The sequence below is a fragment of the Macaca mulatta genome, chromosome 2 (assembly GCF_049350105.2).
Source record: "Macaca mulatta isolate MMU2019108-1 chromosome 2, T2T-MMU8v2.0, whole genome shotgun sequence".
In the NCBI taxonomy this organism is placed as follows: domain Eukaryota; kingdom Metazoa; phylum Chordata; class Mammalia; order Primates; family Cercopithecidae; genus Macaca; species Macaca mulatta.
Genome location: NC_133407.1, coordinates 132,639,434 through 132,665,867, shown reverse-complemented (window position 1 = coordinate 132,665,867; position 26,434 = coordinate 132,639,434). Strand labels below are relative to the sequence as shown.

At 41.7% G+C, this 26,434-nt stretch overlaps 1 protein-coding gene across 1 annotated transcript; it reads right to left on the bottom strand.

Moving 5' to 3' along the window:
* Positions 1-1,733: 1,733 nt before the first annotated feature.
* On the bottom strand, positions 1,734-22,979 carry ARL6IP5 (ADP ribosylation factor like GTPase 6 interacting protein 5). Its single transcript, NM_001257759.1, is given in 3 exon segments — positions 1,734-3,216; positions 5,587-5,804; positions 22,714-22,979. Coding segments are annotated over 3 exon segments (567 nt in total). The 5' UTR covers positions 22,890-22,979; the 3' UTR covers positions 1,734-3,043.
* Positions 22,980-26,434: the final 3,455 nt, after the last annotated feature.

Here is a 26,434-nt window from a genome sequence, read left to right as displayed (position 1 = left end):
GAGGAGGACGGATCACCAGAGGTCAGGAGTTCGAGACCAGAGTGGTCAACATGGTGAAACCCCATCTCTACTGAAAATACAAAAACTAACTGGGCATGATGGCAGGTACCTGTAATCCCAGCTACTCGGGAGGCTGAAGCAGGAGAATTGCTTGAACTGGGGAGGCAGAGGATGCAGTGAGCCGAGATCGCGTCACTGTACTCCAGCCTGGGCAACAGAGTGATACTCCGTCTCAAAAAAAATAAATAAAAATAAAAAGTTTTGGTGCCTTTTCTCTCTCCTTTACCTGAGTGAATAATTGGCACCTGCCTTCTTTCTCCTTTTATGGTATCATAAGTGGCATGTATCAAACAAAACAGGGTAGAGGAGAATAGGTCTAATAGGGACAAACTTAAAAACAACATTATTTGGAAAGACAAGCCATGGGAAAGAAATATGGTGTTTCTATTTTTTAAAAAATATAATTTAGTATGTACAAAAGTATCCAAATTTAAGTTGAGTTTTCAATGGCTGATAGTTTTGTTCTCATCCTTTAATTAGAAAACATCCTTGCATACAAAGCAGTATAGCTAAGAAAGGGCTGTAACAAACAAAACTTTAAGTGTCTAGCACATACTACATTTAAGAGGCTAAACTCTGATAGGACAAAGCACTTTAAACACAATTAAAAACTTAATGTAAATTAGTAGTTGAAATTCTAGGCCGGCGTGGTGGGTCATGCCTGTAATCCCAGCACTTTAGGAGGCCGAGGTGGGTGAATCACGTGAGGTCAGGAGTTCAAGACCAGCCTGACCAACATGGCGAAACCCCGTTTCTACTAAAAAAAAAAAATACAAAATTAGCCAGGCAAGGTAGCTCATGCCTGTAATCCCAACTACTTGGGAGCCTGAGGCAGGAGAATCGCCTAAACACGGGAGGCAGAGGTTGCAGTGAGCTGAGACTGTGCCATTGCACTCCAGCCTGGGCAACAAGAGTGAAACCTCATCTCAAAAAAAAAAAAAAAAAAAAAATTCTAGAACACCCCTATGCATTTGTTTTATAGCCACCCTATTAATAAAGTCAGGAATTTCAAAATGTGCTGTAAGAGGGTTTTTATCTTAGATATACAAGAAGAAAAGATGATCCAATTTCATAGCTTATGGCCTCAATACACAGGTTTTGCCAAAAGAGGTGAAGCAGTTCACATTATGCTTTTTCTACCACCCAAGCCTAAAGATCTTAGTTGCAGATTTTAACTTGTTTTTCAAATGTAATCATAATTTATAACATTTATATGTTATATTTTTCTATTATTACCTTTCTAGAATTGACCACTGGCCATGAGTAATTACAAGTATCTTTTTTTTTTTATTAATTTCTCCAAATTGATTGTATTTTGTCACCAGAATTCACCTTGTAGAAAATGGAAGGGGCTAACGTGTATATAATACTCATGTCAGACTTAAAAATAGGATCCCACTAGAATTGTTTTATTCTGGCTGCAAGTTAATAAGGTATTCAAGCTTCACTAAACAGTATTTGAAACAGGTAAAGTTTGCTATGTAGAACATCTTCACTGTTCATAGGGTCGTCGCCAGGTTTCTCAGGTACTTAAGACAGATGTGCATTAAATAAAGTCTCACCAAAAAAACCTTTAATCAATTTTATTCTTCATATTTGGGTAAGGGTACAGATTCTAGACCATATCTGTGAAGTCCTGGTGATATCACTGTGCTAAAGATCATGGCTATAGGTTGGCTGAAAATTTAAAATGCAAGAAAAATCAGAAGCAGCACATCATTGCTTCTTATTCCAGGACATACAGAGAGTTTCTTCAGTAAGTACCACTCCAGTTGTCTTCACAATTTAATGCAACGGAAACCTAAATGTTTCTACTTCATCTAAGAAATCATTCAATTGGCAGGCAAAACATTTTTATCACCTATTTATAAAAACATGAGAAAGGGAGGAAAAGTAATAGAATGTATAAACTCATGCTATCGTAATTCTAATGTCTAGCTATAAAGGCATATGGTTGTAACAATTGCTATCTAAAATTTGTATTAGCTGCAGTAGCTGCATTCCATTTTCATTACCATTTTATAAAGTCTTTTTGCTTGGTCATCTAAAGACGTTTTTCAACTTTCAAAAGATCAGCTATTATTGTCCTCTTTGTGTCTCTAAGGAATTAATAAAATGCACGTTTATTTCCTTCTTTCTAAATGTTCCAGTTAAAAACTAAATAATACAAAAATGGGAAACATTTTCTTGGACCATTTTTTTTTTCACTGTAACAACAAAAGATGTGCAAGGTAAATAGAACTCGTTTTGTTTTATTTTTTGTCTGTTTGTTTTTTAACAAGTCTGTCCAGAATAATACAGGTTACATAGCTGTAACCATCTTAAGGAAAATGACATTAAGTTTGCAACAGTTACCAGCTGGTGAAAACACGTTACTAGCATTTCAAAAATTTACAAAAATGTAACAAAATATCCTAAACAGCTATCTTTATATTTGTAAACGAAGTATAAACAACTGGCTTAACCAGTTTCCACTGCACATCAAACAGGTGGCAAAGTGATAGAGATCATCTTTGATTTTTAAAGGAGAATAATAAAAACTAATCTATATCCCACACATTGCAATTCTAGGGGATTAGGAACAGGCTAACACATGATGTCATCTACTTTAACAGCCTTTTCATTTACTTGTATGGTCTTGATACTTGACAATTTTTTTATTCCTGTAACAGTATTGTTGCTGTAAAAGCCATAATTTTTTTTTATTTCCTTAAAGAAATCGTGTGATCCATTTCCCATTAGATTTCATAAACACACGTGAAACTTCAGATACAATAGGAGGGTGGTGGTTTTCTTTCAGTTTCTGAGGCCTTCTCTCTGAAACATCAGAGCTGATAATAGTTCAGCCTATACATGCATGCTGCCATAGATAATTGGGTGGTACGTGCACCTCCTATTTCAAAAACACAAGTAGAAAGTAGGTCTGGACAAGGGCAAACTGCAACTCAATTTCTGCTGTAACCCTATCTCAGGTAAGTTATGTTTATTCCTTCACTTTGCTGATATAGTCAGTCAGTCTGTTGATGCCTTCCTCCTGCTGTTCTAGGGCATCCAGGACAATGCCCATCGGTGTCCTCTTCAAACCTATTCCTTCCATTTTATTCTCCAGTTTGTTCTTGAGGTTCCGGAGTCTCAACGATGCATGGATAAACATCACTGCAGAGAAGTGACACCTGGTTAACACCAAAGCAATAATTCTCCTTTGTCACATCAATATTACACTCCCTCTCTTCACACTGTTAGTAAACTGCCTTAGTTAGCTACAGTCCAGTCTGCTTCTCTAACTGATCCAAGCCTTCAAATGGCTCCTTGGACTTTATGTAAAGCTCTTCATCAAGTCATATACAGTTTTTTTTTTTCTTTTCTTTTCCTGTATTAAAGGAAAATGCTGTATTCAACAGGAAGGACCATTATCTGGAAGCCATACCCTTTCCTTCATGCACTGACATCATCACCTTGCAGATGCTACTTAAATGTCCTGAAATTCAGAGTGAATCAATGGGATTCTATCCTACCAAAAAAATCAACTTACCTGAGGCTTTCCAGAAAATAACTCTTGCTCAATTCAGGGATTATCTGTATCTTGTTCCCTGCAGGAGCATGTGAGTAAAGGTCACTTGTAAAGTGCCTCCCAGAGGCTTTACCCAAAGTGTTGGGTATAGAATTCTAGATGTAAAAACCTAAGAGCTTTACAGAGTTTGTATAGCCCATTGTTCCCCAGACTTGCTTATTTTACCACAGATTCCCTGTCGCCTTTCCTGGACCTCCTCTACCTGAGCCTTAAAGAGACAGGCCTGGGAATCTGTATTTTAAACAGGTAACCCTCTCTCATATGATCTATACCAGTGGTTTTACAACTTCCATGTACATTCAAATCACCTGGAAAGCCTGTTAAATAGGCAAATTCCTGGTCACCACCACCCCAAATTCAGACTATTACAACTGAGGGAAGGCTCCAGAATGCATTATTTTAATAATGACTCCGGATGATTCCGATGTAGGTGGATCTTGGACCCTCATTTTGAAAAATACTGATGTGGACTCATCTGGAGGATCTAGAAAGAGTTGAGGAGCTTTCTAAAAACATAACATCGTTGGGTACCACTGTTGACCCACAAAATAAAGATGTGGCTGGGAAATTTATATTTTTAAAAAGTATCCTGGATGAGCCTCACAATTATCAGTTTGGGAATCACTTATTAGATAAGTGATTAGATTATTAGATTAGATAATCTCCTTACTTTAGAGATGAGTGAGCTACAGCCCATATAGGATGACTGGTCCAAATCACATGCTGGTTTCCAGCAAGTCTAAGAATAGAAATCAGGACTCTTAACTGTCTACCTCTGATACGTTTCATTACACTGGCCTGTCTCAGATTCTGATGTGGAAAGGTATTAAAATTAGCAAGCTGTTTGATTAAATAGTGTCATTGAAATACTAAGCCTATAGCACCTACAGAAAACCTGAAGAAAATTCCAAAAATGTTTGAATTTGTTGACTCAAATATTTTATCCAATAGGGTATGGGATGTATCCATAAATATTCTGGACTTAATCTAACAAAGCCCTAAACAAGCAAATAATTTCATTTAGTGGAATAAATGCACATGTCAAATGTTATTGAAAGTTAAAGGGATGTGCCTGTCACTTAATACACTAGAATTTTAATCAGATTTCTGCTGATTAGGCTGGGATTTTATTTCTTCTCTATTTCAGGCTTCAAGTGTTTGGACTCTTAGTAAATAATTCATGTAAAACTTAGAGAATATCTAGATCTCCTCACCAGAATCTGAGTATTTAGTACCTATATTCTGAGCCAGTTATTCCTATAGACTTACCAAACTTTGAACACTAGTTATGATCTCCTGAGCAAGTGGAGAATAAATAGTTTACTTCCAAATAATAAATACATTCATTTCTGTATCAGGACAATAGGAATGGCACTTAAAAATTGACAATAGACTCTCGTATTTGACAAATCTGGGGTCTAGTGTAGGTTATGCCACATTCCTGCTGTATGACCTGGGATTTGTCTTTGTTCTGTTTACTGTTTGTCCCCATAAGAATGTATGACAAATGGCTGGGCCAAGTGGCTCACGCCTGTAATCCCAGCACTTGGGGAGTCCGAGGCAGCTAGATCACTCGAGCTTGGGAGTTCAAGATCAGCCTGGGCATCATAGTGAAACCCCTGTCTCTACCAAAAACACAAAAAATTAGCTGGGTGTGCGCATGTGGTCCCAGCTATTCAGGAGGCAGAGGTTGCTGTAAGCCGAGATAACACCACAGCATGGGTGACAGAGTAGACCCCATCACAACAAAAACAAAAAAAGAATGACCTCATAGTTCTTGACCTCAGTTCTGTGTTATCTGGGTCTAGTTGGGTAACAAGTAGAAAGCTGTTTTAGAAAATTCTGACACTTTTGCTGACATGCCAACGCACATAAGAAACAGGTTATGGAATTCCCGTTGGATAATTGCGCCTACATTTTTTTTATGATGGAAGAAAAAACTCAAGTTCACTTACACAGCAAAGGAAAAGTAATGCCAAACACAAAGACCATGACGCCTCCAAACATGGATATAAGGAAATAACTCGCCAACATGACCACCATAACGAACGTCGTGGGGTAGCGCTTCTTCAGCCGGCGAAGGGCGTCCTTATTGTGGGCTGCCCACACAAACCCTGTGAACACCAGCACCACCACGATTCCTCCCAGGATCATGTTGAAGGGACTCAGAAACCTGAAATATGAGGAAGAAAAAATGAGGGGTGACTAGTTCAGCAATAGAAGTAGCAAAAGGAGAAAGAGGAGTAAAAACAGTTATTGAGAACTTACTAATACTTTAATACTTTATCCGAATTGTCTCATTTGATTTCTCATAATCTTATAAAGGAGATACTACTAGTTCATTTCTCAAATGAAGAAACTAAGGCACAGAGGTTAGAAAATGGTGGGGAAGTCCAGGAATGGTAGTTCACACCTGTAATCCCAGCACTTTGGGAGGCCGAGGTGGGAGGATCACTTGACGCCAGGAGTTCAAGACCAACCCAGGCAATACGGCAAAACCCCATCTCTACAAAAATATGAAAATTAGCCAGGTGTGGTGGCACACACCTGTGCTCCCAGCTACTCAGGAGGCTGAGGTGGGAGGATCGCTTGACCCTCGGAAGTTGAGGCTGCAATGAGCCAAGATTCCACCACTGCACTCCAGACTGGGTGACAGAGTGAGACCTTGTCTCAAAAAAAAAAAAAAAAAAAAAAAAAAAAGATGGAACTGAGATCACACCCAGGCAGTTCCCATCAAAGTAGTCCCTATCTCATTAGAGGTCCACAATTTTGAAGACTAAAACTTCTTTTGAAGGTACTATGTTTAGCTTCCATACATCCTGGGCTCTAGTACACAGTAGGTTGTGTTTTCTTAGCTCTAAGGGTTTATTTAAATCCTCATAGAAGCTCATGATGGATGAATGTAGAATGCAGGCCACATAATGGCCTCCTTGGGCTACATCCAGTCTACAGTCACATTTTTGTTTGGCCTGTACAGTGTTTGAAAAAACTTTTACTTGAAACCCATGTATTTAAAAAAAAAAAATCCATAAAACTTGGGATTTCTTGTTCTCCTGGAACAAGAAAATCTAACAGTGCTAGGCCCACTTTCCCACATGTCAACAGCTGGCTTGAGTGCCTGCTCATTCAGGCAGAACAAACGCTCTCCATTGAGCCCCAGTCCACACTGGTCTCTACTGCATCATGCACACAGAGGCCCACAATGAGGTGCTATTAATCATTGTTTTTCTTTTCCTTTTTTGTCATTTGAGACAGAGTCTCGTTCTGCTGCCCAGGCTGGAGGGCAGTGGTGCGATCTTGGCTCACTGCAACCTCCGTCTCCCGGGTTCAAGCAATTCTTGTGCCTTCGCCTCCCGAGTAACTGGGATTACAGGCACATGCCACCATGCCCAGCTAATTTTTTGTATTTTCAGTACAGGTGGGTTTTTGCCATGTTGGCCAGGCCAGTCTCGAACTCCTAACATCAAGTAATCCACCCACCTTGGCCTCCCAAAGTGCTAGGATTATAGGCATGAGTCACACCATGCCAAGTCTAATCACTGTTTTTCTAATAGCTGGCCTGAATCGCTCTCTTACATAATCTGCTTGCCCCATGGAGGCATTTGAGTTTATGATTCCTCACATAGAGAGTTCATTATAAGTGTTTTTAAATGCCCAAAGTATCATTAGGAGATGAGTTATCAATGCAGATTTTCAAGCACACAGTTCCAGATTCATTCTTATATAAGCCAAATGTTTAGTATGTGATAGCAATTACACTACTATTGATAATGGAGGAAACACATTATGTAGAAGAAATTTATGCCGGGCATGGTGGCACACACCTGTAATCCTAGCACTTTGGGAGGCCTAGGCAGGTGGATCACCTGAGGTCAAGAGTTCAAGGCCAGCCTGGTCAACATGGTGAACCCTCGTCTCTACTAAAAATACAAAAATTAGCTGGGCACGGTGGTACATGCCTGTAATCCCAGCTACTTGGGAGGCTGAGGCAGGAGAATCGCTTGAACTCAGAAGGCGGAGGTTGCAGTGAGCTGAGATCGCACCATTGCACTCCAGCCTGGGCAACAAGAGGGAAACTCTCTCAAAATAATAATAAGAAGAAGAAGAAGAAAAAATTTAGATGAAGTTTTGGGCATTATAGTCGCCCACCCCAAGCCACTGTGTATACAAAACCCTTAACAAGACATCTGTGGTGGGCTGGTACAATGAGTTATTTAACTTTTTACCCTAGAGGCTAATGAGGATTTTACTTGGGAAGGACACAGAGGGTAGTGTGTTTTCCTCATGCCCTGAATAGTAACATTGCTGATTTGAAAAGAGGGATGGGGGAAGACAGGATAAGGGAAGGTGATGCCAAGAGCTTACTTTCTCTGAAATGGAAGAGATGAAGAACTCATGCTCATACTGGGATTCATATTCAGGATAAACAATTCTTTTTCAAAAATTCCTTTAAATTTTAGCTCTCTGTTTCTGCCTACTGAAGCATAAAAGGAATTTTGAACATTTTTAAATTAAGAGTGAAAGCTTTTCACACGTGAATGGGTGAAATTAAGGGATAAAATCAATGTCAAACTGCTTTGAAAAAGCTAAAAATTTCTATTAAGATGCACAAAGTTAAACAATGGCAAGAGCAGTTGCAATTTTTTTTTTTTTTTTTTTTTTTTGAGATGGAGTTTCACTCGTCACCCAGGCTGGAGTATAATGGCACAATCTCGGCTCACTGCAACCTCTGCCTCCCAGGTTCAAGCAATTCTCCTGCCTCAGCCTCCCTAGTAGCTGGGATTACAGGCACCCGCCAACACGCCCAGCTAATGTTTGTATTTTTAGTAATGATAGGGTTTCACCATGTTGGCCAGGCTGGTCTCGAACTCCTGACCTCATGTGATCCAACCCCCTCAGCCTCCCAAAGTGCTAAGATTACAGGCATGAGCCACTGTGCCCAGCCAGTTGTACATAATTTAAAACTAAACTCTACAATAATAAGTTGCTTATTTCATTCAAAATCCTTGCAAATACACCCTTCAAGCCAATAAATCCCCTCCTCAGAATATAGTCTAAAGAATTAAACAAAAATGCAAAGATTGAGCTGTAACAGTGTTGGTATTAGTGGTATTTATGATCAAAAACTTTCAGAAACAACCTATATGGCCAACAATTTACTGTGGTATTGTATACACAGCTATTTTTAAAACATTGAAGTGCATTTAATAATATGGGAAGACATTATATGTTGAGTGGGTAAAAGCAACTGTAATACATAATGCATTCTCTGTTAGGTGGATTTATCATACAAGTTAGATAGTTCAGAAGTAGAAATTTCTAGGCTGAGCGCAGTGGCTTAAGCCTGTAATCCCAGCACTTTGGGGGGCCGAGGTGGGTGGATCTTTTGAGGTCAGGAGTTCGAGACCAGCCTGGCCAACATGGTGAAACCCCACCTCTAGTAAAAAATAAGAGTGAATGGTGAAACCCCACCTCTAGTAAAAAATACAAAAATTAGCTGGGCCTGGGTTGGGTGCAGTGGCTCATGCCTGTAATCCCAGCACTTTGGGAGGCTGAGGCGGGCACATCACCGGAGGTCAGGGGTTCAAGACCAGCCTGGCCAAGATGGTGAAACCCCGTCTCTACTAAAAATACAAAAAATTAGTTGGGCTTGATGGTGGGAGCCTGTAATCTCAGCTACTCGGAAGCTGAGGCAGGAGAATTGCTTGAACCCGGGAGGCAGAGGTTGTAGTGAGCCGAGATGGTGCCATTGCACTCTAGCCTGGGCAACAAGAGCAAAACTCCATCTCGGAAAAAAAAAAAAAAAATTAGCCAGGCATGGTGGTGGGCACCTGTAGTCCCAGTTACTTGGGAGGCTGAGGCAGGAGAATCACTTGAACCCAGGAGGCAGAGGGTGCAGGGAGCCAAGATTGCACCACTGCACTCCAGCCTGGGTGATAGAGTGAGACTCTATCTCCAAAAAAAAAAAAAAAAAAAGAAGAAGTAGAAATTTCTATAATTAGTATATTATTTCATAATCAGAAATGAATATATAAAAAAAGGAAATACAAAAATATAAAAGCAGCTGCTCTCCAACCCACAACCCCCGCTTGGCACAGGCCAACCACAAAAGTCCATCTCTACTTGTCCCATCTTGCCAACAACATTAATGGAATTTCAATTGATGAACCACAGCAAAACTGTTCCTTCTCCAATCCAAACCCTGGTTTTCTGCTCATCCTCCAGATCCTCTTGTGCCAGTCTGTAGCACCCCAGTGCCCCAAGCTTCCCCAATACCCAGCACATGTGCCATTCTGTCTGCCCGATTCCCCCCTCCTCTTGGTTCTGTGTTATCTGGGTCTATCTACTTGGCCTCTCTGCACTTTTCTTTCTTCCTATTTGATTTTATCTGGATTATTCCCTGTCTTCTGAGATAACCCCAGAATTGGTCTGGGAAAGACAAAAATTTCCTTATACGACTGAGGAAGGAAAGAATCTAATGAGTCAAAACCACAATCCCCTTCAGCAGGTTGTAGAGAGTGGAGAGTGAATAAAGAGGCCTTGAAACTCTTAGAGATTAATATAACTAATTCCCAGACCACAAAAGATTCTAGGCCAGTGTGGTAGCTCACGTCTGTAATCCCAGCACTCTGGGAAGCCGAGGTGGCAGATGGATTGCTTGAGCCCAGGAGTTTGATACTATCCTAGGCAACAGGGCAAAACCCTATCTCTCCAAAAAAAAAAATAAATAAATAATAACACCCCACAAAAATTAGCCAAGTGTGGTGGCACACACCTATAGTCCCCACTACTTGGTAAGCTGAGGTAGGAGGATCACCTGAGCTCAGGAGGTCAAGGCTGCAGTGAGCTGTGATTGTGCCACTACACTGTAGCCTGGGTAACAGAGTGAGATCCTGTCTCAATTAAAAAATACAAAGATACTTAGAGAAATTGAGAAATTGTACCAAAGACTACATTATAGTAGGATAAGGGGAGTTTATTTCCATTTGCTTATTTTTATTTTCATATTTTTTTCAATGGCTATGTATTCCTTGATGAATAAAAAAAAAAAACCCTGATATTTAAAAATGAACAAATGGAATTGGGGAAAGGCTCCTGAATGTAAAAAACCCTTTTATAAATCCTTGACATTGACCTATAACCTACCCAAATGTTTCTTCTGAGCCATAAAGAAAAGCAAAGATCGGCCAGGCGTGGTGGCTCACGCCTGTAATCCCAGCACTTTGGGAGGCCAAGGCGGGTGGAGCACAAGGTCAGGAGATCGAGACCATCCTGGCTAACACGGTGAAATTCCATGTCTACTAAAAATACAAAAAATTAGCCGGGCGTGGTGGTGGGCGCCTGTAGTCCCAGCTACTCAGGAGGCTGAGGCAGGAGAATGGCATGAACACAGGAGGTGGAGCTTGCAGTAAGCTGAGATTGCGCCACTGCATTCCAGCCTGGGTGACAGAGCGAGACTCCGTCTCTAACAAAAAAAAAAAGAAAAGGAAAAGAAAAGAAAAGATCACTGGGTACAGTGGCTCACACCTGTAATCCCAGCACTTTGGGAGGCTGAGGCAGGCTGATCACAAGGTCAGCAGATCGAGACCATCCTGGTCAACATGGTGAAACCTGTCTCTACTAAAAATACAAAAATTAGCAGGGCGTGGTGGCAAGTGCCTGTAATCCCAGCTACTCAGGAAGCTGAGCCAGGAGAATTGCTTGAATCTGGGAGGCGGAGGCTGCAGTGAGCCGAGATTGTGCCACTGCACTCCAGCCTGGGTGACAGAGCGAGATTCCATCTCAAAAAAAAAAAAGGAAAGAAAAGACAAGTAAAGATCAAATCAACACAAATAACTCAAATGGAGGATTGAAATTTTGAAATTTAAGGAAATTCCTTTGCACACCCCGCAAGTAGGAGAGGGTTGGCTGGCAGCAAAGCATCAAAGAAGGGCTCCTACTCAGTTCATTCTGGAATACTTATTAAAATAATAATTCATGAAGTGAAGCATATAATAAAATTCATGTCAAACTTTTTTATTTTCCTCTAGACAAGTAAAATACATATTTAAGTTGAGTGCCTAAAGTCTAGGACAAAGAACAATGAAAAATCCAGGCCTAACTCAAGCAATTCCAAATTTGCTTTCACCTGTTCCAGTTGTTCATGTTCAAGGGAAAAGAACACGGTTTGAAGTTCTATAGAACTGGTTTTAGTTCATAATCTGCCCAACAACAAGTCTATAATTAGAAAGTAACCAAGTTTCCAAGATGGAAAAAACTAACAAAGTTACTCTGAGCAGAAATGATTTTCTTCTATATCTGATAAAATGTATACCACTCCAATGCCCTGGCACTTACCTGCACTTGGAGCAAAATAAGACAGATAGACACACATACACATACACACACACACACACACACACACACACACACACCCTCTAGAGATTAACAGAAATTCTCAGAAATTTGGGAACCAGTTCTTGCCTGAGGTGCTTTTTAGTCAACAGTTGGGCTGTTTATCACACTAATCACGACAAACCCCAAAAAACATTTAGGACAAAGCTTTCCACAAATATGCCACCCATCTCTCATGTAGACAACTGCCTCTGGAGTCTGCTGGGTGGAGTTTCACTTACTGGTAGTCCTTCAGTAAGAAAGAGGGCCAGGCACGGTGGCTCACACTTGTAATCCCAGAACTTTGGGAGGCCGAGGTCGACGGATCAGCTGAGGCCAGGAGTTTGAGACCAGCCTGGCCAACATGGCAAAACCCCATCTCTACTAAAAATATAAAAATTAGCTGGGTGTGGTGATGCATGCCTGTCATCCCAGCTATTCGGGAGGCTGAGACATGAGAATCACTTGAAACTGGGAGGTGGGGGTTGCAGTGAGCTGAGATTGTGCCACTGCACTCCAGCGTGGGTGACAGAGCCAGACTCTGTCTCAAAAAAAAAAAAAAAAAAAGAACAAAGGATGGTGAGAGGGAAGGGAGAAATAGGACCTAGTTTTGCAACTCAAAAACCATTATGTTTTTCTATTGTGAAATTAATATATTAATACATATGTTTATATATTTTAACTATACATATTCAAAATATGAACATGTATTACCCCATTCCAATAAATAATAAATCTTTCCCTATAACAGTTACACATTCTAGGGCAGTCATTTATGGTTGTAAAAAGGTTTAGAATCCCATCAATTTTGTAGCAGTCTTCAAAGATGAATCAGTCTAGTCCAATTATACAGATAACTAAACTGAGGCCCACAGAAGTGAAGAAACATATCCAAAGGGATCCAGGGGAGAAACAAGAAAACAAGGGTGCCAGTTGTGGCAGCAACTCACAGTAGAACCCATTCTGTATTGTTAACCGGCTTTAGGGATTTCCCCCACACTCTAAGTAACCTACTGTAACCAAGGATCATCCTGGAAAATCCCTCTACACTCTCATTTCTCTCTGAAACACGGTGGCTATGGATACAGGTCCTAAACTTGCCAACGTGATTCAGTAGCTATATCTATAGTTTAACCACAAGTTACCGAAAGGGGAAAAAAAAATCTCACAAAATTTTAGAGCTAGGAAGGATCTTGCTAACCTACCTCATTTTACACATAAGCAAGCTCAGGAATATACAAGTTAATAAATTTGTCCAAGGCCACCAATTGCAAAGTTGGCAATAAAAGTTTGCCATAACAGAAATCCTCGCATCAGCTCAAGGCCACATTTGATGACTCCTGTCAGGTTGCAAGGCCAAAAAGAACCACCAAAGAGGCAGCAAAATATTTCCTGAGGAGTGCAGGCAGCTTTGCACTGAGTTCCAATTTTCTAACCGAAAAAGCTATTTTTGAAGTGTGGTTCCTGAGGAAAGCTGACTCACTGAAAAAGTGGGGAACAATTTACTCACGGTGGACTTCTCTAAATTGGCGATGTTTGTCTGTGGTCCTTAATCAGCCAGAGGGATCACTGCAAATATGAACCCACTCAACCATTTTCTTGCTTCTCATTGTTCTTAAACTAAAAACAGAATTCTTTAAACATTCTACAAGGCCTTGCAGGGTCTGGCCCCTGCTGCCTCTGTAGCCAGGGCCACTGTATATAGTTGTGGAGTTGGTGCCTGGCTGAGGGGGTAAGTGGAGCCTGGAATCCAGGTCACACAGTCCACGAGCCAAGGCCAAAATTTGGCTTAGGTTGTATCTGCTAGGAGAGGAAGAAGTGCCTTAGTAATTAGCATGAGGGAACTCTCAGGGCTAGCAGTTGGCCAACCTGCCAGCTTTGTCACACCATCTCCTGATTGCACCCCCATCCACTCAGGGTTTCTATCTACCCCAGAACTCACCTTGCCTTTTGGCCATCTCAGGGTGAGGTCAATCAGGCAGAGAGGATAGTTTGTGCACAGGCCTCACTCCACCCTCCTTCAAGTCTCAGCTCAGCCAGCCTTTACTCTCTGACCAGAGCCCAGTTCCGTGTGCCTTTTCTTTTCTTTTTTTAAGAAAGGTTCTTCCTCTGTCACTCAAGCTGGAGTGTGATGGCACGGTCATAGCTCACTGCAGCCTCTATCTCCTGCACTCAAGTATCGTTCCTCAGCCTTCCGAGTAGCCGCAACTACAGGTGAGTGCCAGCATGCCTGGCTAATTTTTAATTTTTTTTTTTTTTTTTAAGATGGAATCTTGCTCTGTTGCCAGGCTGGAGTGCAGTGGCACGATCTTGGCTCACTGCAACCTCTGACTCTCTGGTTCAAACAATTCTCCTGCCTCAGCCTCCCGCACCCAGGTAATTTTTGTATTTGTAGTAGAGACGAGGTTTCACCATGTTGGCCAGGCTGGTCTCGAACTCCTGACCTCAAGTGATCCCCTGCCTCAGCCTCCCAAAGTGAAGAGCGATTTTTGACTGTAGGCATAAATGTGGGCTTTAGACATAAATCAGTCTTGAGTAAATGAGAACAGTGTCTCCTGGGCCTAAGGATCATGGAATAAAACAGATTGTACAGTAGGTTAAAACTGAGCCTGTCTCTTCTGTTACAGAAAGGTCATAGTGAGATTTTCCTAACCAACTGAATTAGGAAGGCCTAGAGGATTTATTGCATTCTTGCCATTTCCTAAATATTTACTGTATCCTGTGTAATTTGGCACAAACTAAACACTCGCATCCAAACCAACCATTGTCTTTTTAGCAGTTGGCATGTTAGAAGTGTTCATACTAAGACATGCCTTAGGAACCATCAGATTTTATTTTGTTTTTAATAAACAACAGGTTGGACTTGGATTAGAAACCATAAATCTGATGCTTCCCACAGTGATAGAGCTTCAAATAATAGTTGTGTACAAAGCTCTGATTAGACTTCATTAAACCCTTTTTAACTTTTCATTATGGAAAACTTCTAACATATACATAGGTAGAGAGAATAATGTGTAATGAATCCTCATGTATCCTCAACATACATGCTTTCAACAATTAGCAACCCAGTTACTCTTATCAATACTTTTCAGGGAACAAAAGTGGAAAGATATTTGTTTACAAACTGTTCTTCTTGAATGATTTTAGTAAATTAAAAAAAAAAAAAAAAGTTAGGTGTGCAGTGGCTCACACCTGTAATCCCAGCACTTTGGGAGGCTGAGGTGGGGGGATAACTTGAGGTTAGGAGTTCGACACCAGCCTGGCCAACATGGTGAAACCCTGTCTCTACTAAAAAAAATACACAAAAATTAGCCAGGTGTAGTTGTGCATGCCTGTAATCCCAGCTACTTGGAGGCTGAGGCAGGAGAATCTCTTGAACCTGGGAGGCAGAGGTTGGAGTGAGCCAAGATCCTGCCATGGCATCCAGCTTGGGTGATACAGCGAGACTCTGTCTTAAAAAAACAAAACAAAAGCTACTGAGAACTATCACATGGCAAATTCTTACAGAGCTGTGGAGAGAAGACAGAGGCTGGACAAATGCTAATGAGCTTGGTAACACAGACTTCCTTCCCACAAGTTTCCTGTCTATTTACCCCTCACTAACCCCCAATGTCTGCATTCTTTTTGTTCCTCTGAGACAAGCAGAAGCTGCACCAATGAGATATGAAGCAGATTAGAAGAAGCAGGGCTTTCTGCCTTCCAGGTGTCTCCTTAGCAAATTGCATAATGAGAAGGAAGGCCAGGAAATCCTATCATACATCAATGATGAATGCTTGCAAACCTGAGTTGTTAGCCTGAAGGTGTTGCCTAAAATTACAGGATTCGAAGGCATTCTTAGGAACAGGAAGCCACGCTCAATTCAAGAGACAGAGGACGGTATTAAGGGTTAAGTTTTCTGAAGCTGAGTGATAAGGATAGAATTCATTTGTCCAAAAATAAAAAAAATAAAAAAATAAAACATTTCCAATATTGACGCTTAATTAGGTATTAAGTGGGTAGGTCAAGAATGGTCTTGATCTTTTTGAACTGGATTTCCTGTACAGAGCTCTCTGTCCCTAAGCTGATTGAGAGCTTCTCCTCTCTAAGACAGGGGGCCAGGAATCCAAAATACACTCATATATTTGCATACTTACCTAGAATCATTGCAAATCCTTACCTAGGGAAAGGAAACAGAAACTACCAACCAAAGGCTGAAAGTAGCAGGCAACATTGGAAAAAAAAAAACAACAGCTGGACGGGGAGGGGAAAGGAGAAGTTAAGATAAATACAGTTACATAAATAGTGTCAAAGGTGTGCCAGGCATACCTCTCGCCTGTCATCCCAGCACTTTGGGAGGCCAAGGCAGGAGGATTGCTTGAGCCCAGGAGTTCAAAACCAGCCTGGGCAACATGGCAAAAACCCTTCTCTACAAAAAAAAAAAAAATACAAAAATTAGCCAGGCTGGTGGCGCATGCCTATAGTCCCAGCTACTCAGGATGCTGAGGCGGGAGGATCACCTGAGTCCAGGGAGTTAGAGGCTGTAGTGAGCCACGAATGCACTACCATACTCCGGCCTGGGCAATAGAGTGAAACCCTGTCTCAAAAAAAAAAAAATATATATATATATATATACACACACACACACATTCTGTCAGAGGTTATTTAATGAAAAACAATCCTTATTAAAGATTTATTTTTATTTATTTATTTATTTTTTACGTGGGGTCTCACTCTGTTGCCCAGGCTGTAGCGCAGTGGCGTGCGTTCTTGGCTTATTGCAACTTCCACCTCCCAGGCTCAAAGATCCTCCCACCTTAGCCTCCCGAGTAGCTGGGACCACAGGTGCATGCCACCAAGCCAGGCTAATTTTTTGTGTTTTTGGTAGAGATGGGGTTTCGCCATGTTGCCCAGGCTGGTCTTAAACTCCTGAGCTTAGGCAATCCACCCTCCTCGGCCTCCCAAAGGGCTGGGATCACAGGTGTGAGCCACCACTCCTGGCCTAGATAAAGATTTTTAGATTACAATGTTACCGTGTGTTGACAGACCTCTTAAAAGTTCTGTATTCAGAAGAAACACACAAGCCATCAGAGGAAGACAGATGCCAGCTTCAAGAGCAAATCAATGTGCATGGAAGGGCAGGAGAATTCTGGGAGGATTTGGGAAGGCTGGTGGAGTTGTACTCCTGACTGTATCCTCAGGGCCTAGACAGTGTCTGCCACATGGTAGGTGCTCAGTATTTGTTCAATGGAATAGAAGGATCTGAGCTGTGGGTTAGGATAAGTAAAATTTAATAAACCTTTCTCCTGTCTACGTACTCAATGCCTCCCCTATTCCCAACACCTGAGAGATTTGGAATTTGGAATAATAATGAACAGGGGAGATCAGGTAAGTCAGGTTGAGAAGGATGTGTTTATGTAGGTGTGTATTTCTGTAGACTTGCTATACTTGTATACAAATTAATTATCATGTGTTCAGTGTGGTCTTGCTGCCTTTCCGTGAAGGCAGAAAACACAGCTCTCCTATTCTTCACTATCTCCTAACAGTGTCTGAGAAGTTGGTAAGTGCTTCATACTCTTTGTTAATTCAATGAATGAAGCAACACAAATAAGAGTAATGTTGTAGAACTGGTGTTGAAGCTGACTAATCTCAAAAACATTTCCACTCGCTTTAGTATAAACAGACTGCAACTCATTCTATCTATAATCATTTTAATACATTCTGATCCAGAGCATCCCAGGGTTGCCTTACCCTTTTTTTCCTCTACCAACTGGAAACTTGGTTCTTCATCTTTGCAGCATTTAAAGGTATAAACAATATGAACATTTCATAAAACCAGATGCTGGGAGCCACAGGCCTAGAACATATTACAGAGCCACTGAGCTATATTCGTTTTGAAAAGATTACACTAATGCTCTTTTCAAACTTAGAACTACCAGCCTTCCAGAAACTCCTTATAATCTTGAGTAACTGAAAGCATAAAGTGGCAGCTGTCAATTTTACCCTCCTACAAAATCTCCATAGGCCAAATGATCGGGCCACATGGTGAGGAGCTACTTAACTGAGAAAACACGGGTTCATTCCTTCAGCAGCTACATGGTTCTATGTAAATGGGGAGGCACAAATGTATATACACAAGCATAAATGCACCTCTCTTGCTGGAGAAGCAGCAGAGGCATTTTTATATGTTGCAAATTCTGTTTGTGGTTGGTGATTCTAAGGCCACACCAGAAAATATGAGTTCTAACGGCAGAAAAGAATTTTTTTTTTTGCAGACAGGGTTTCACTATGTTGTCCAGGCTAGTCTTAAACTCCTGGCCTTAAGCAATCCTCCCATCTCTGCCTCCTGAAGTGTTGGGATGACAGGTGTGAGCCACTACACCCATCCAGGAAAGAACTTTTTAGAATGAGACAGCAACAGTATTGCAAATGTTGTAAGAGTCAGGGATGCAGTTGAATTTGGTTAATCAAGAGCTTTAGAAAATTTGCAATATGGCTTAAAATGGAAAAAATATTTAACTTCCTATTATTAGCAGCTTTAGTTCCAATTAGCCTGTGACCTCAAGCTTTTATATTTCGGAAAGTTACAGGGTTCAAGAGGATCAGTGGTTCTCCTAGGGGTGTATATCACAATCACTTAGGAAGTTAGAGAAAAAGAAAAAAACAACAGATGCCTGGACCCTGCCAAGAACTATTCATTTTGAATCATGGAAGGTGACACCTGGGCATATAGATATATTTATTTAAATTTTCTTTTGAGCCAGACCAATCCAGTGCCTCTCAGATTTTAATGTACCTATGAATCATCTGAGACTTTTGTTAAAATGTAGATTCTAACCTAGTAGGTCTGAAATGGGGCCTGAGATGCTTCACTTCTGACAAGCTTTCAGGTGAAGGATGCTGCTGTTCCATGGCTCACACACAGTGAACAGAATTCTCCAGCTCAAATCATTTGGCATTCTATTAAGCATATAGAAGTTCTCGTCCACAAGTAGAATGTATCACATGCTTAATACTTAAATTGCAAGTGCAATTAGGTGTTGCCTTTGTTTTTTACTTTGAAGATCACGATGGAGACTTCTATTGTTTTGTGTGATGTGAAAAGAATATCTTTATCCCAAAACGTCTCACATCAAGGATGCAGAAGGTAAGCTATGGCAACTTCAATCTTAGACACTTTTCCTTCTTAATGTAAAGGATCCAAAGGCATTTCCAGCAAAATGCAAGTTTCCTAACCTGTTATTCACGCTATTCCTTTTAAATAATTCAATCTCTTCTGATCAGAAGTTCAAACACAGATTTATCTCTATCCTAATCCCTCTTAATCTCCATCTTGGTATGGGCAGTTTTTTCCAATGTTTCTGGATCTAGACAGTATTTGCTATGTTCTTCCCTCACCCTTCCTGAAATCTTAAAGATTTCTCTATCCTCATCTAAGCCAGTTTTCAACATTGGAGAGCTGAGGCTACAGCCCTCCTACAATGCCCTTGAGGCTCTCCTCACCAGCAGGGGATGGAACCACTGTTGAACACTCTTTTATCCAGGTCACATTTTCACATACGCTCTACCAAGATACTCTGAGAAACTAGAGAGAAGTCTGTGGAGGATCCAGATGAACAGCTTTCAGCACTGCTTTGACCTACCCATCTACTAGCATCACCGAAAGAGGATAGTTCTCTTTAGAATGAGAAGTGTTCTGGAATCAAGGAAGCTCCCTAACCCTGAAGATGTTTGGTTTCTTCCTCGTGACTCATAGCAAGACAGAATAGTAGTTAAGGGCACAAGCCTAAGTTTGTGACTTTGAGTACATCATTTAACCTCTCTGAACCTCAGGTTTAATAATTTAAAAAAATAACAGTTTTTAAAAATTGGCTTCTATGACATAATGCAGGTAAAATACTTTGCAAAGTATCTGACACACAGAGCAGTCAATAAATCTTTATTTATATTATTAAATTATAAAGAAAGAAAAGATAACAATTGGTGGAAAAAACTACTGACTGGGTTTACAGTTACACAGAAAACAGTTGAAGGTTATATACCAAACTTTTACTGAAGTATGAAGAAAATTTCACATTTTATCCACATAATTTTCAAATGAACCTTTACTACTAGCCTGTATCTTTTGTAAGTTTTTAAAAATAAGCATAAGTTTTAAAAACTTTATGGATACTTTTCACTTTTCACTTCAAAATTTTTATTGACAACCGACAACTCTTATTTGAAAGGAAAATGAGGAGGGCCAACACCCCTAAACCACCTGAGTTAGTGGCCTAAGGCACAATACCGACGGAGCTATATTTAGTCAAAGGGCTGGCCCCTGGCCCTCACAGTGAAAAATGGATTCCATCAAAGGCAGCGAGGCTGCCTGAGCTTGTGCCTCGTCTGGGCAGCATACATGTTTGAAAAAAATAAGCTTTTTTTTTTAAAATTATTATTGGTCTGTGTCAAACTTTGCCCCACATCTAAGTTACCTCAAGAAAATACCTCCATAACTAGATCACCAGATAAGATGCCCTCCTGCTTCACTGCAAAGAGAAAGGGGAAAAAAAAACAACTGATGCAAACCTATTTACTACTTATTGTGTTTTAAAGACATTTTTGGCCAGGCGCGGTAGCCCCTGCCTACAATCTCAGTGCTTTGAGAGGCAAGGTGAAAGGATGGCTTGAGCCCAGAAGTCAAGACCAGCCTGGGCAACACAGTGAGACCATATCTCTAAAAAAAAAAAAAAAAAAAATTAGCCCGGCATTGTGGCATGCACCTGTGGTCCCAGCCACTTGGCAGACTGAGGTAGGTGGATTGCTTGAGCCTAGGAGGTTGAGGCTGTAGTGAGCTGTGATCACAGTACTGCACTTCAGCCTGGGCAACAGAACAAAACCTTGTCTCAACAGTAAATAAATAATAAAAATTTTTAAAAAGAAATTTTTGGCCAGGCACAGAGGCTCACATCTGTAATCCCAGCACTTTGGGAGGCTGAGGCGGGCAGATCACTTGAGGTCAGGAGTTCGAGATCAGCCTGGCCAACATGGGGAAACCCCGTCTCTACTAAAAATACAAAAATTAGCCAGGCACGGTGGTGCATGCCTGTAATCCCAGCTACTCAGGAGGCTGAGGCACGAGAATTGCTTGAAACCGGAAGGCAAAGGTTGCAGTGAGACGAGATCACGCCACTGCACTCCAGCCTCAGTGACAGAACGAGATTCAGTCTCAATAAAAAAAAAAGAAAGAAAGAAATTTAGTGATCCAGGAAAGCAGCCTGAAGCACAGAGCTGAGGGAAGGTTCAGAAGGCAGCTGCCTCAGGCCTTGGGCCTGCCCCACCCCGCCCTGACTAATTTGTACCTTGGCTGCCACACTAGTTCCGAGTCCACTCAGAGCCTGTGCCCCCTACACACCAAGCCATTCCCAGAGTGCAATTCCTTAAGAATTCCTTAAGCAATGCAGAAGAAGGATCTGTACTGTCGTCTATAGAGTCCCACATGTGAGCTTCCACCTCGGCATGGGGGTGACTGCTGTGAACCATACTCGGAAACTGTGAAGTCTCCCCCTCTCTTCTGTGCTGTGTGTTTGCTCCTTTAGCTTCTCAACAACTGCCAGGAGCCCCTGGGCCAGAATTCAAGTCTGATTCATCTTGGTGTGCTTGGAGCTTGGCATGGGGCCAGGCACAGAGAGGTGGCTCAATGTATAAGCCAACTAACTGTGAGCCAACTGAAAAGCCACCCTGTTCACCCTTTCCCACACCGTTCAAGTGTGAATTTCTCCCTTTTCTCCCAAGCCAGCTTGTTCCTTCTTCCCTCTACCTCTGCCCTGAAATAGAAATGTCAGACATTTAAGGGCAAGTGTGTCCTTTATAAAGTCTGAGGGTGACTTTTTCTTTAAAGATGCGTAGGAGATAATCAGCAAGATTGAGAATATCACCACCCATCATGCATAAGCGAGAGAAGCATTTCTTAAAGGGTGAACTACAAGGAAAGGTGGTTTCTAGGAAAGCAGGTGTACACGCAGTCTTAATACAGGATACTTTGTAAGTACCAGGTATTGAAAAGGACTTCTGATACATTGAAACCCCAGGCTAGGAAGCGAAGGCAGAGAAAGTGACCACGCCTGGCCACTGCTGGAAGAAAATGCCAGAAGGCCATCTTCTCAGAGTCATGGCAGCCTTCACCCCACAATGGGAGATGCGCCACCAGGAGACACCCACCCTTTTGATCCCAAGCTCAGCTTTACTGTACAGTGTGACTGGCATTAGGCAGAGAAACCAACAAAGTGCGTCGCCACTTGGTTGCCCTTTTTACACTACCCGGGGTCCACACCCTGCCGTCCTAGCCAGCCCCAGGGTAGGGTTACACCACTTTCCTTTTTCTTCTTATTTTTAAAAGACGAGGGCGCTACAAATATCTTTCCAGCAAGAGCCCGATCCTGGCACGGGGGCGGGGGGTGGGGGGCGGTGCGGTGGGGGACCTCTCATTTTTCTTCCCGGCGGTTGGCAAATTTTCCCCGTCCTCTTTCCTCAAGGGGCCCCCTCAAGTCTTAGCCCTTGGTGCAGAAAAGGGGATCCCAGGTTACCGCGGCCTCGCCCTGCGAACAAGTTTCCACTGGCTTGGCCGCTTGCAGAATTGCCAGGGCAGGGGCTGAGTGCGGTCAGAGAGCCTCTCTACATCCCGGAATCTTCCACCCCGAGGCCCCTCTGTGCTCTCCCCAGATCGGTGTCCCGGGTAGGGGGACCCCACTTACCCCACAACGGAAATCATCATGGCAGCCACCACCAGGTAGTTGGTCTGGTAATAGAGCAGGTTGCTCACCACGCGGTTGTTCCATTTGGAAATGTCCCTGAAGTCTGGCCGGGCAAAGCGATCGGAACCCGGGAAGAAATCGTCCCAGGCGCGGAGTGGGGCGATATTAACGTCCATGTTCTCAGCTTCGCGTTCTTCGCCTCAGGAATCTGGCGGCGGCGGCGGCGGCAACCGATCAGCTGAGCTGAGTTGAAGAGTTGACAGCGGCTCTGTCTCGATCGGCTTTGCGGTTGGCAGACAGCAGAGCAAAGGAAATTGGGAGTGGGCGGGCGTGTTTGCTCCTCTTTACTTCTTGATTGGCTCTTGGTTGGGTACAGGAAAACAGGGACCTCAAGACAAAACAAGGGACTGAGTGCAGAATAGAGATGAAACGACAGAAAGCAATCAGCGGAAATCCTCTGTCTGAAGCGAGGTGGCAATGCCTTCTCTAGCAGTCCGAATACCAGCTGCCTCCTTTGAAATACCTTTTTTGAAGGTTTACCTGGGAGTGTGTTCTCTGACTTACAGAGAACAATTTTGGCAGCTGTGCAGATGCCAATCTAAGTGAAATGAAATGGAAGGCAACTATAGTGTTACTGGAGAATGAGCTGCTGTTGAAAACTAAGTCTTACTAAGCTCTACACATCTGAATGCAATTCCCATGTTTTCTCTGTTTCACCATGAGTCACTATGTGTGAAATCAGATTGGCAAAACGGGAAAGAAGGTCATATAGAACAGAAGGGCTGGTTTGTTTTTTTCACTTCTCTTCTTTATTCTCCATCTCTGTTCTCTCGAGGCTAAATTGTTGGACTGCTGTGCCATTCTGATAAAGTGATAAAGTAGGCACTCTGGCCACTTCAGTCCTCAGCTGGGCACGTTGCTTACATTTTAAAGCAAACAGTTGTCTGCAGTGAACTAGCTGTTATGCATCTAGCATTTTCTGGGCAGAAATATGCATTCCACTTCAGAAGTTTTCTTAGTTTTATTGCAATATTTGGTGACAACTTTCACTGAGGGACCACAGTATATTCATAGATAAGGTGATGTTTAGTATCCCAGCCCAAAGAACTGGCAAAAGATGTATTCATTGTAAATTCTCTTCTAAGCTTCCAAAGGGTCATCTTTTTTCAGTTAAGGGGCTGATTGGTATAATGCATGAAAAAAAGTAGTTTAATTGTATAATGTAATAGGTAGAATTCTAAGGTGAAGATTTCTAAGATAACAGAGTCTCTAAGCCCATAAGTGGCTTAGACAAGGTGAATTCACTCTACTCAGATCACCAATTTTTGAAAACTTGGAAAGTAATGCAATATACTAATGCAAAGTCTAGAAAACATAATTTAATTTTCCTTATTGATTTAGAAGACAGTTAAGGAGCTTACAGTGACTCTAAGAAATTACTACTACTACTGGTGTTTAGGAAAGTTTGGTGATCGCATGGAATTAATGCTGACTAAGATATATCTTATATGCTGCTTTTTGAATAAAGTTTAAAATGTGAAATATTCCTGAGTGCTCATGTGTTCTTGATTCTGGAAAAATGGGATGGCGTGAAATCAGAGAAAGCAAAATTAGAGTCCCAGCTCCTTCCTCTCTGGCAGGTGACTTTGGATAAATTACTTAATCTCTCCCAGCCTCAGTGGCTTCATGTGTAAAGTGGGGATAATGGAACATTTGCCACATAGGTGAGGATAAGTGAAGGAATGTATAGGAAATGCTTAGTGTATAATAAAGGTTCACAGTTATATGTTACTATTATTGTTATTAGTAATAGGATAGCCCACGATTCATGTCTGCTGTTAATAGTGCTTTAATCTGATTTGTTTTCTATGCTTTCATTATAAACATCTACTGACTTTTCTCTACCTTGCTCCAATTTTATTGTGGTGGTTGTATCTGGGTAGGGGGAAAAGGCTGAGAACATTCAGTACAATGCCAACAAATATTTCGAGTTCTTTTGAGGCTCTGTGAAAGCACTGTGGGGTATTTTTTCTTTTTTTAAAGAGGAGAAAGATGTAATCCTGCTCTGCCTTCAAAACTCCTGCAATCCAGTGGAAACACTAGTTAAATATGAGATGGTGAGAGGAGTGCTAAATAGAGATGCACCGAGCCTCAGTTATCAGTTACAGGAAGTCAGAGGGTGTGGAGGAATTCCCCAGGGCTTCAGAATGTCAAGCAGCATCACTGTGTACAAGCTGAGTAAATCATCTTGGTCAAGATGAAAGTGGGAACTCCAGTGAGGCCCCACACCTGTTGGTGAGATTGATGAGTATTAGAAGCTATGACCAAGAACTTTATCTTCCAACTGCTCAGAACTGCATGACCAAAAGCTGTCAAGAGTATATTAGTAACAATATGATTACTCCTTGATCACAGACAATTGATACCCAAGAAATAGTTATTTCTCTAAAGAGGTTTAAACATAAATAAAGAAATTCTAAAAAGACAGAGAAAGATGTTTATAGCATGATTCCCTTCTGCCTCCCTCCCAAAATGTTAACCCTGTGTCTCTCTTTGGGGTGTGAGAGATTTTTTTTTTCTCTAAATATTTCTACCTTTGTTAAATTATTTTAAATAAAAATGAACACATAATGAGTCATTACTTTTTCCAGTAACTGTTTGAAATGCTATTAGTAGCAGCTCTTTGTTAGTGTTCATTCCGGGGAGGGAGGGGTCAGATTAACTGTAGAGGTCTTCCTGGAGCTTTAATTTATTACTATCTTTAGAGACAGGGTCTTGCTATGTTGCCCAGGCTGGTTTTAAACTCCTGGGCTCAAGCAGTCCTCCCACCTCAGCCTCCCAAGTAGACAGGATTACAGGCATGGGAAGCCGAGTCCTGCTTCGTGGGGCTTTTATAATGGGATGGTGTGTCTAGATAGGATCATTCAGACTGTCTGTTTAAAAACCATGGCAGATAGTCTAATTGTTTATGATCTGTTCCATTTGAAGTAAAATAAATCTGTTGAAGGTTTTGCTTGCATGTCTCTGTTGCTTTCATTCCTGGCAAGGGCAGATGGCTATTTGTAATCCGTCAATCAGTCTAAGCCAGTGAGAGCGCCTGGTGTCATTTATCAAAATACCACCATGGTGAGTCAGGGTGTTAGTCTCAAAGCAAGCAGATGCAGGGCCAATGCCTTTGCAGACTTCTTCATCTGCTAGCTGTATTCTATCCCTAGGCCTCAGATTCCTCCCCTGTGAAATGGGTGAGACTGGACTAGGTGGCCTTAAGGTGCCTGCTGTTTTTCGCCATCTGAGACAGTTGTAATGCTCACTACCACTAATCAAAGGGTATCCAGTATTGTTGGGGGTTCAGACTACAAGAGCCCATTTTGATAAGCACTGAGGTTAAATCCTCAGTGAAACCATCTGTGGAGTTGTCTGGCCAAGAAAAAATGGTTTCATAGTTGATGCTGAGACACGTGATGCAGAAGGAGGCTGGTATCTCTTGATATGGACTGCGAACTCTACTCCCACACTCACTGCCTGGCACTGACTTTCAGCTCAATGAATGCTATTGAACTGAACCTAATTGAGGGACCATAAAGGACAAGCTTTCCTTAAGGTTCACTGAAAACTAGGACAAGAGGAGATTAAATATCACAGTGTAGTAACGGCAGCTACATTTACTGAGTACCCATCAGGCTTTATGTACCCCATTTCAGTGGCTCTCAAACTTTACCAG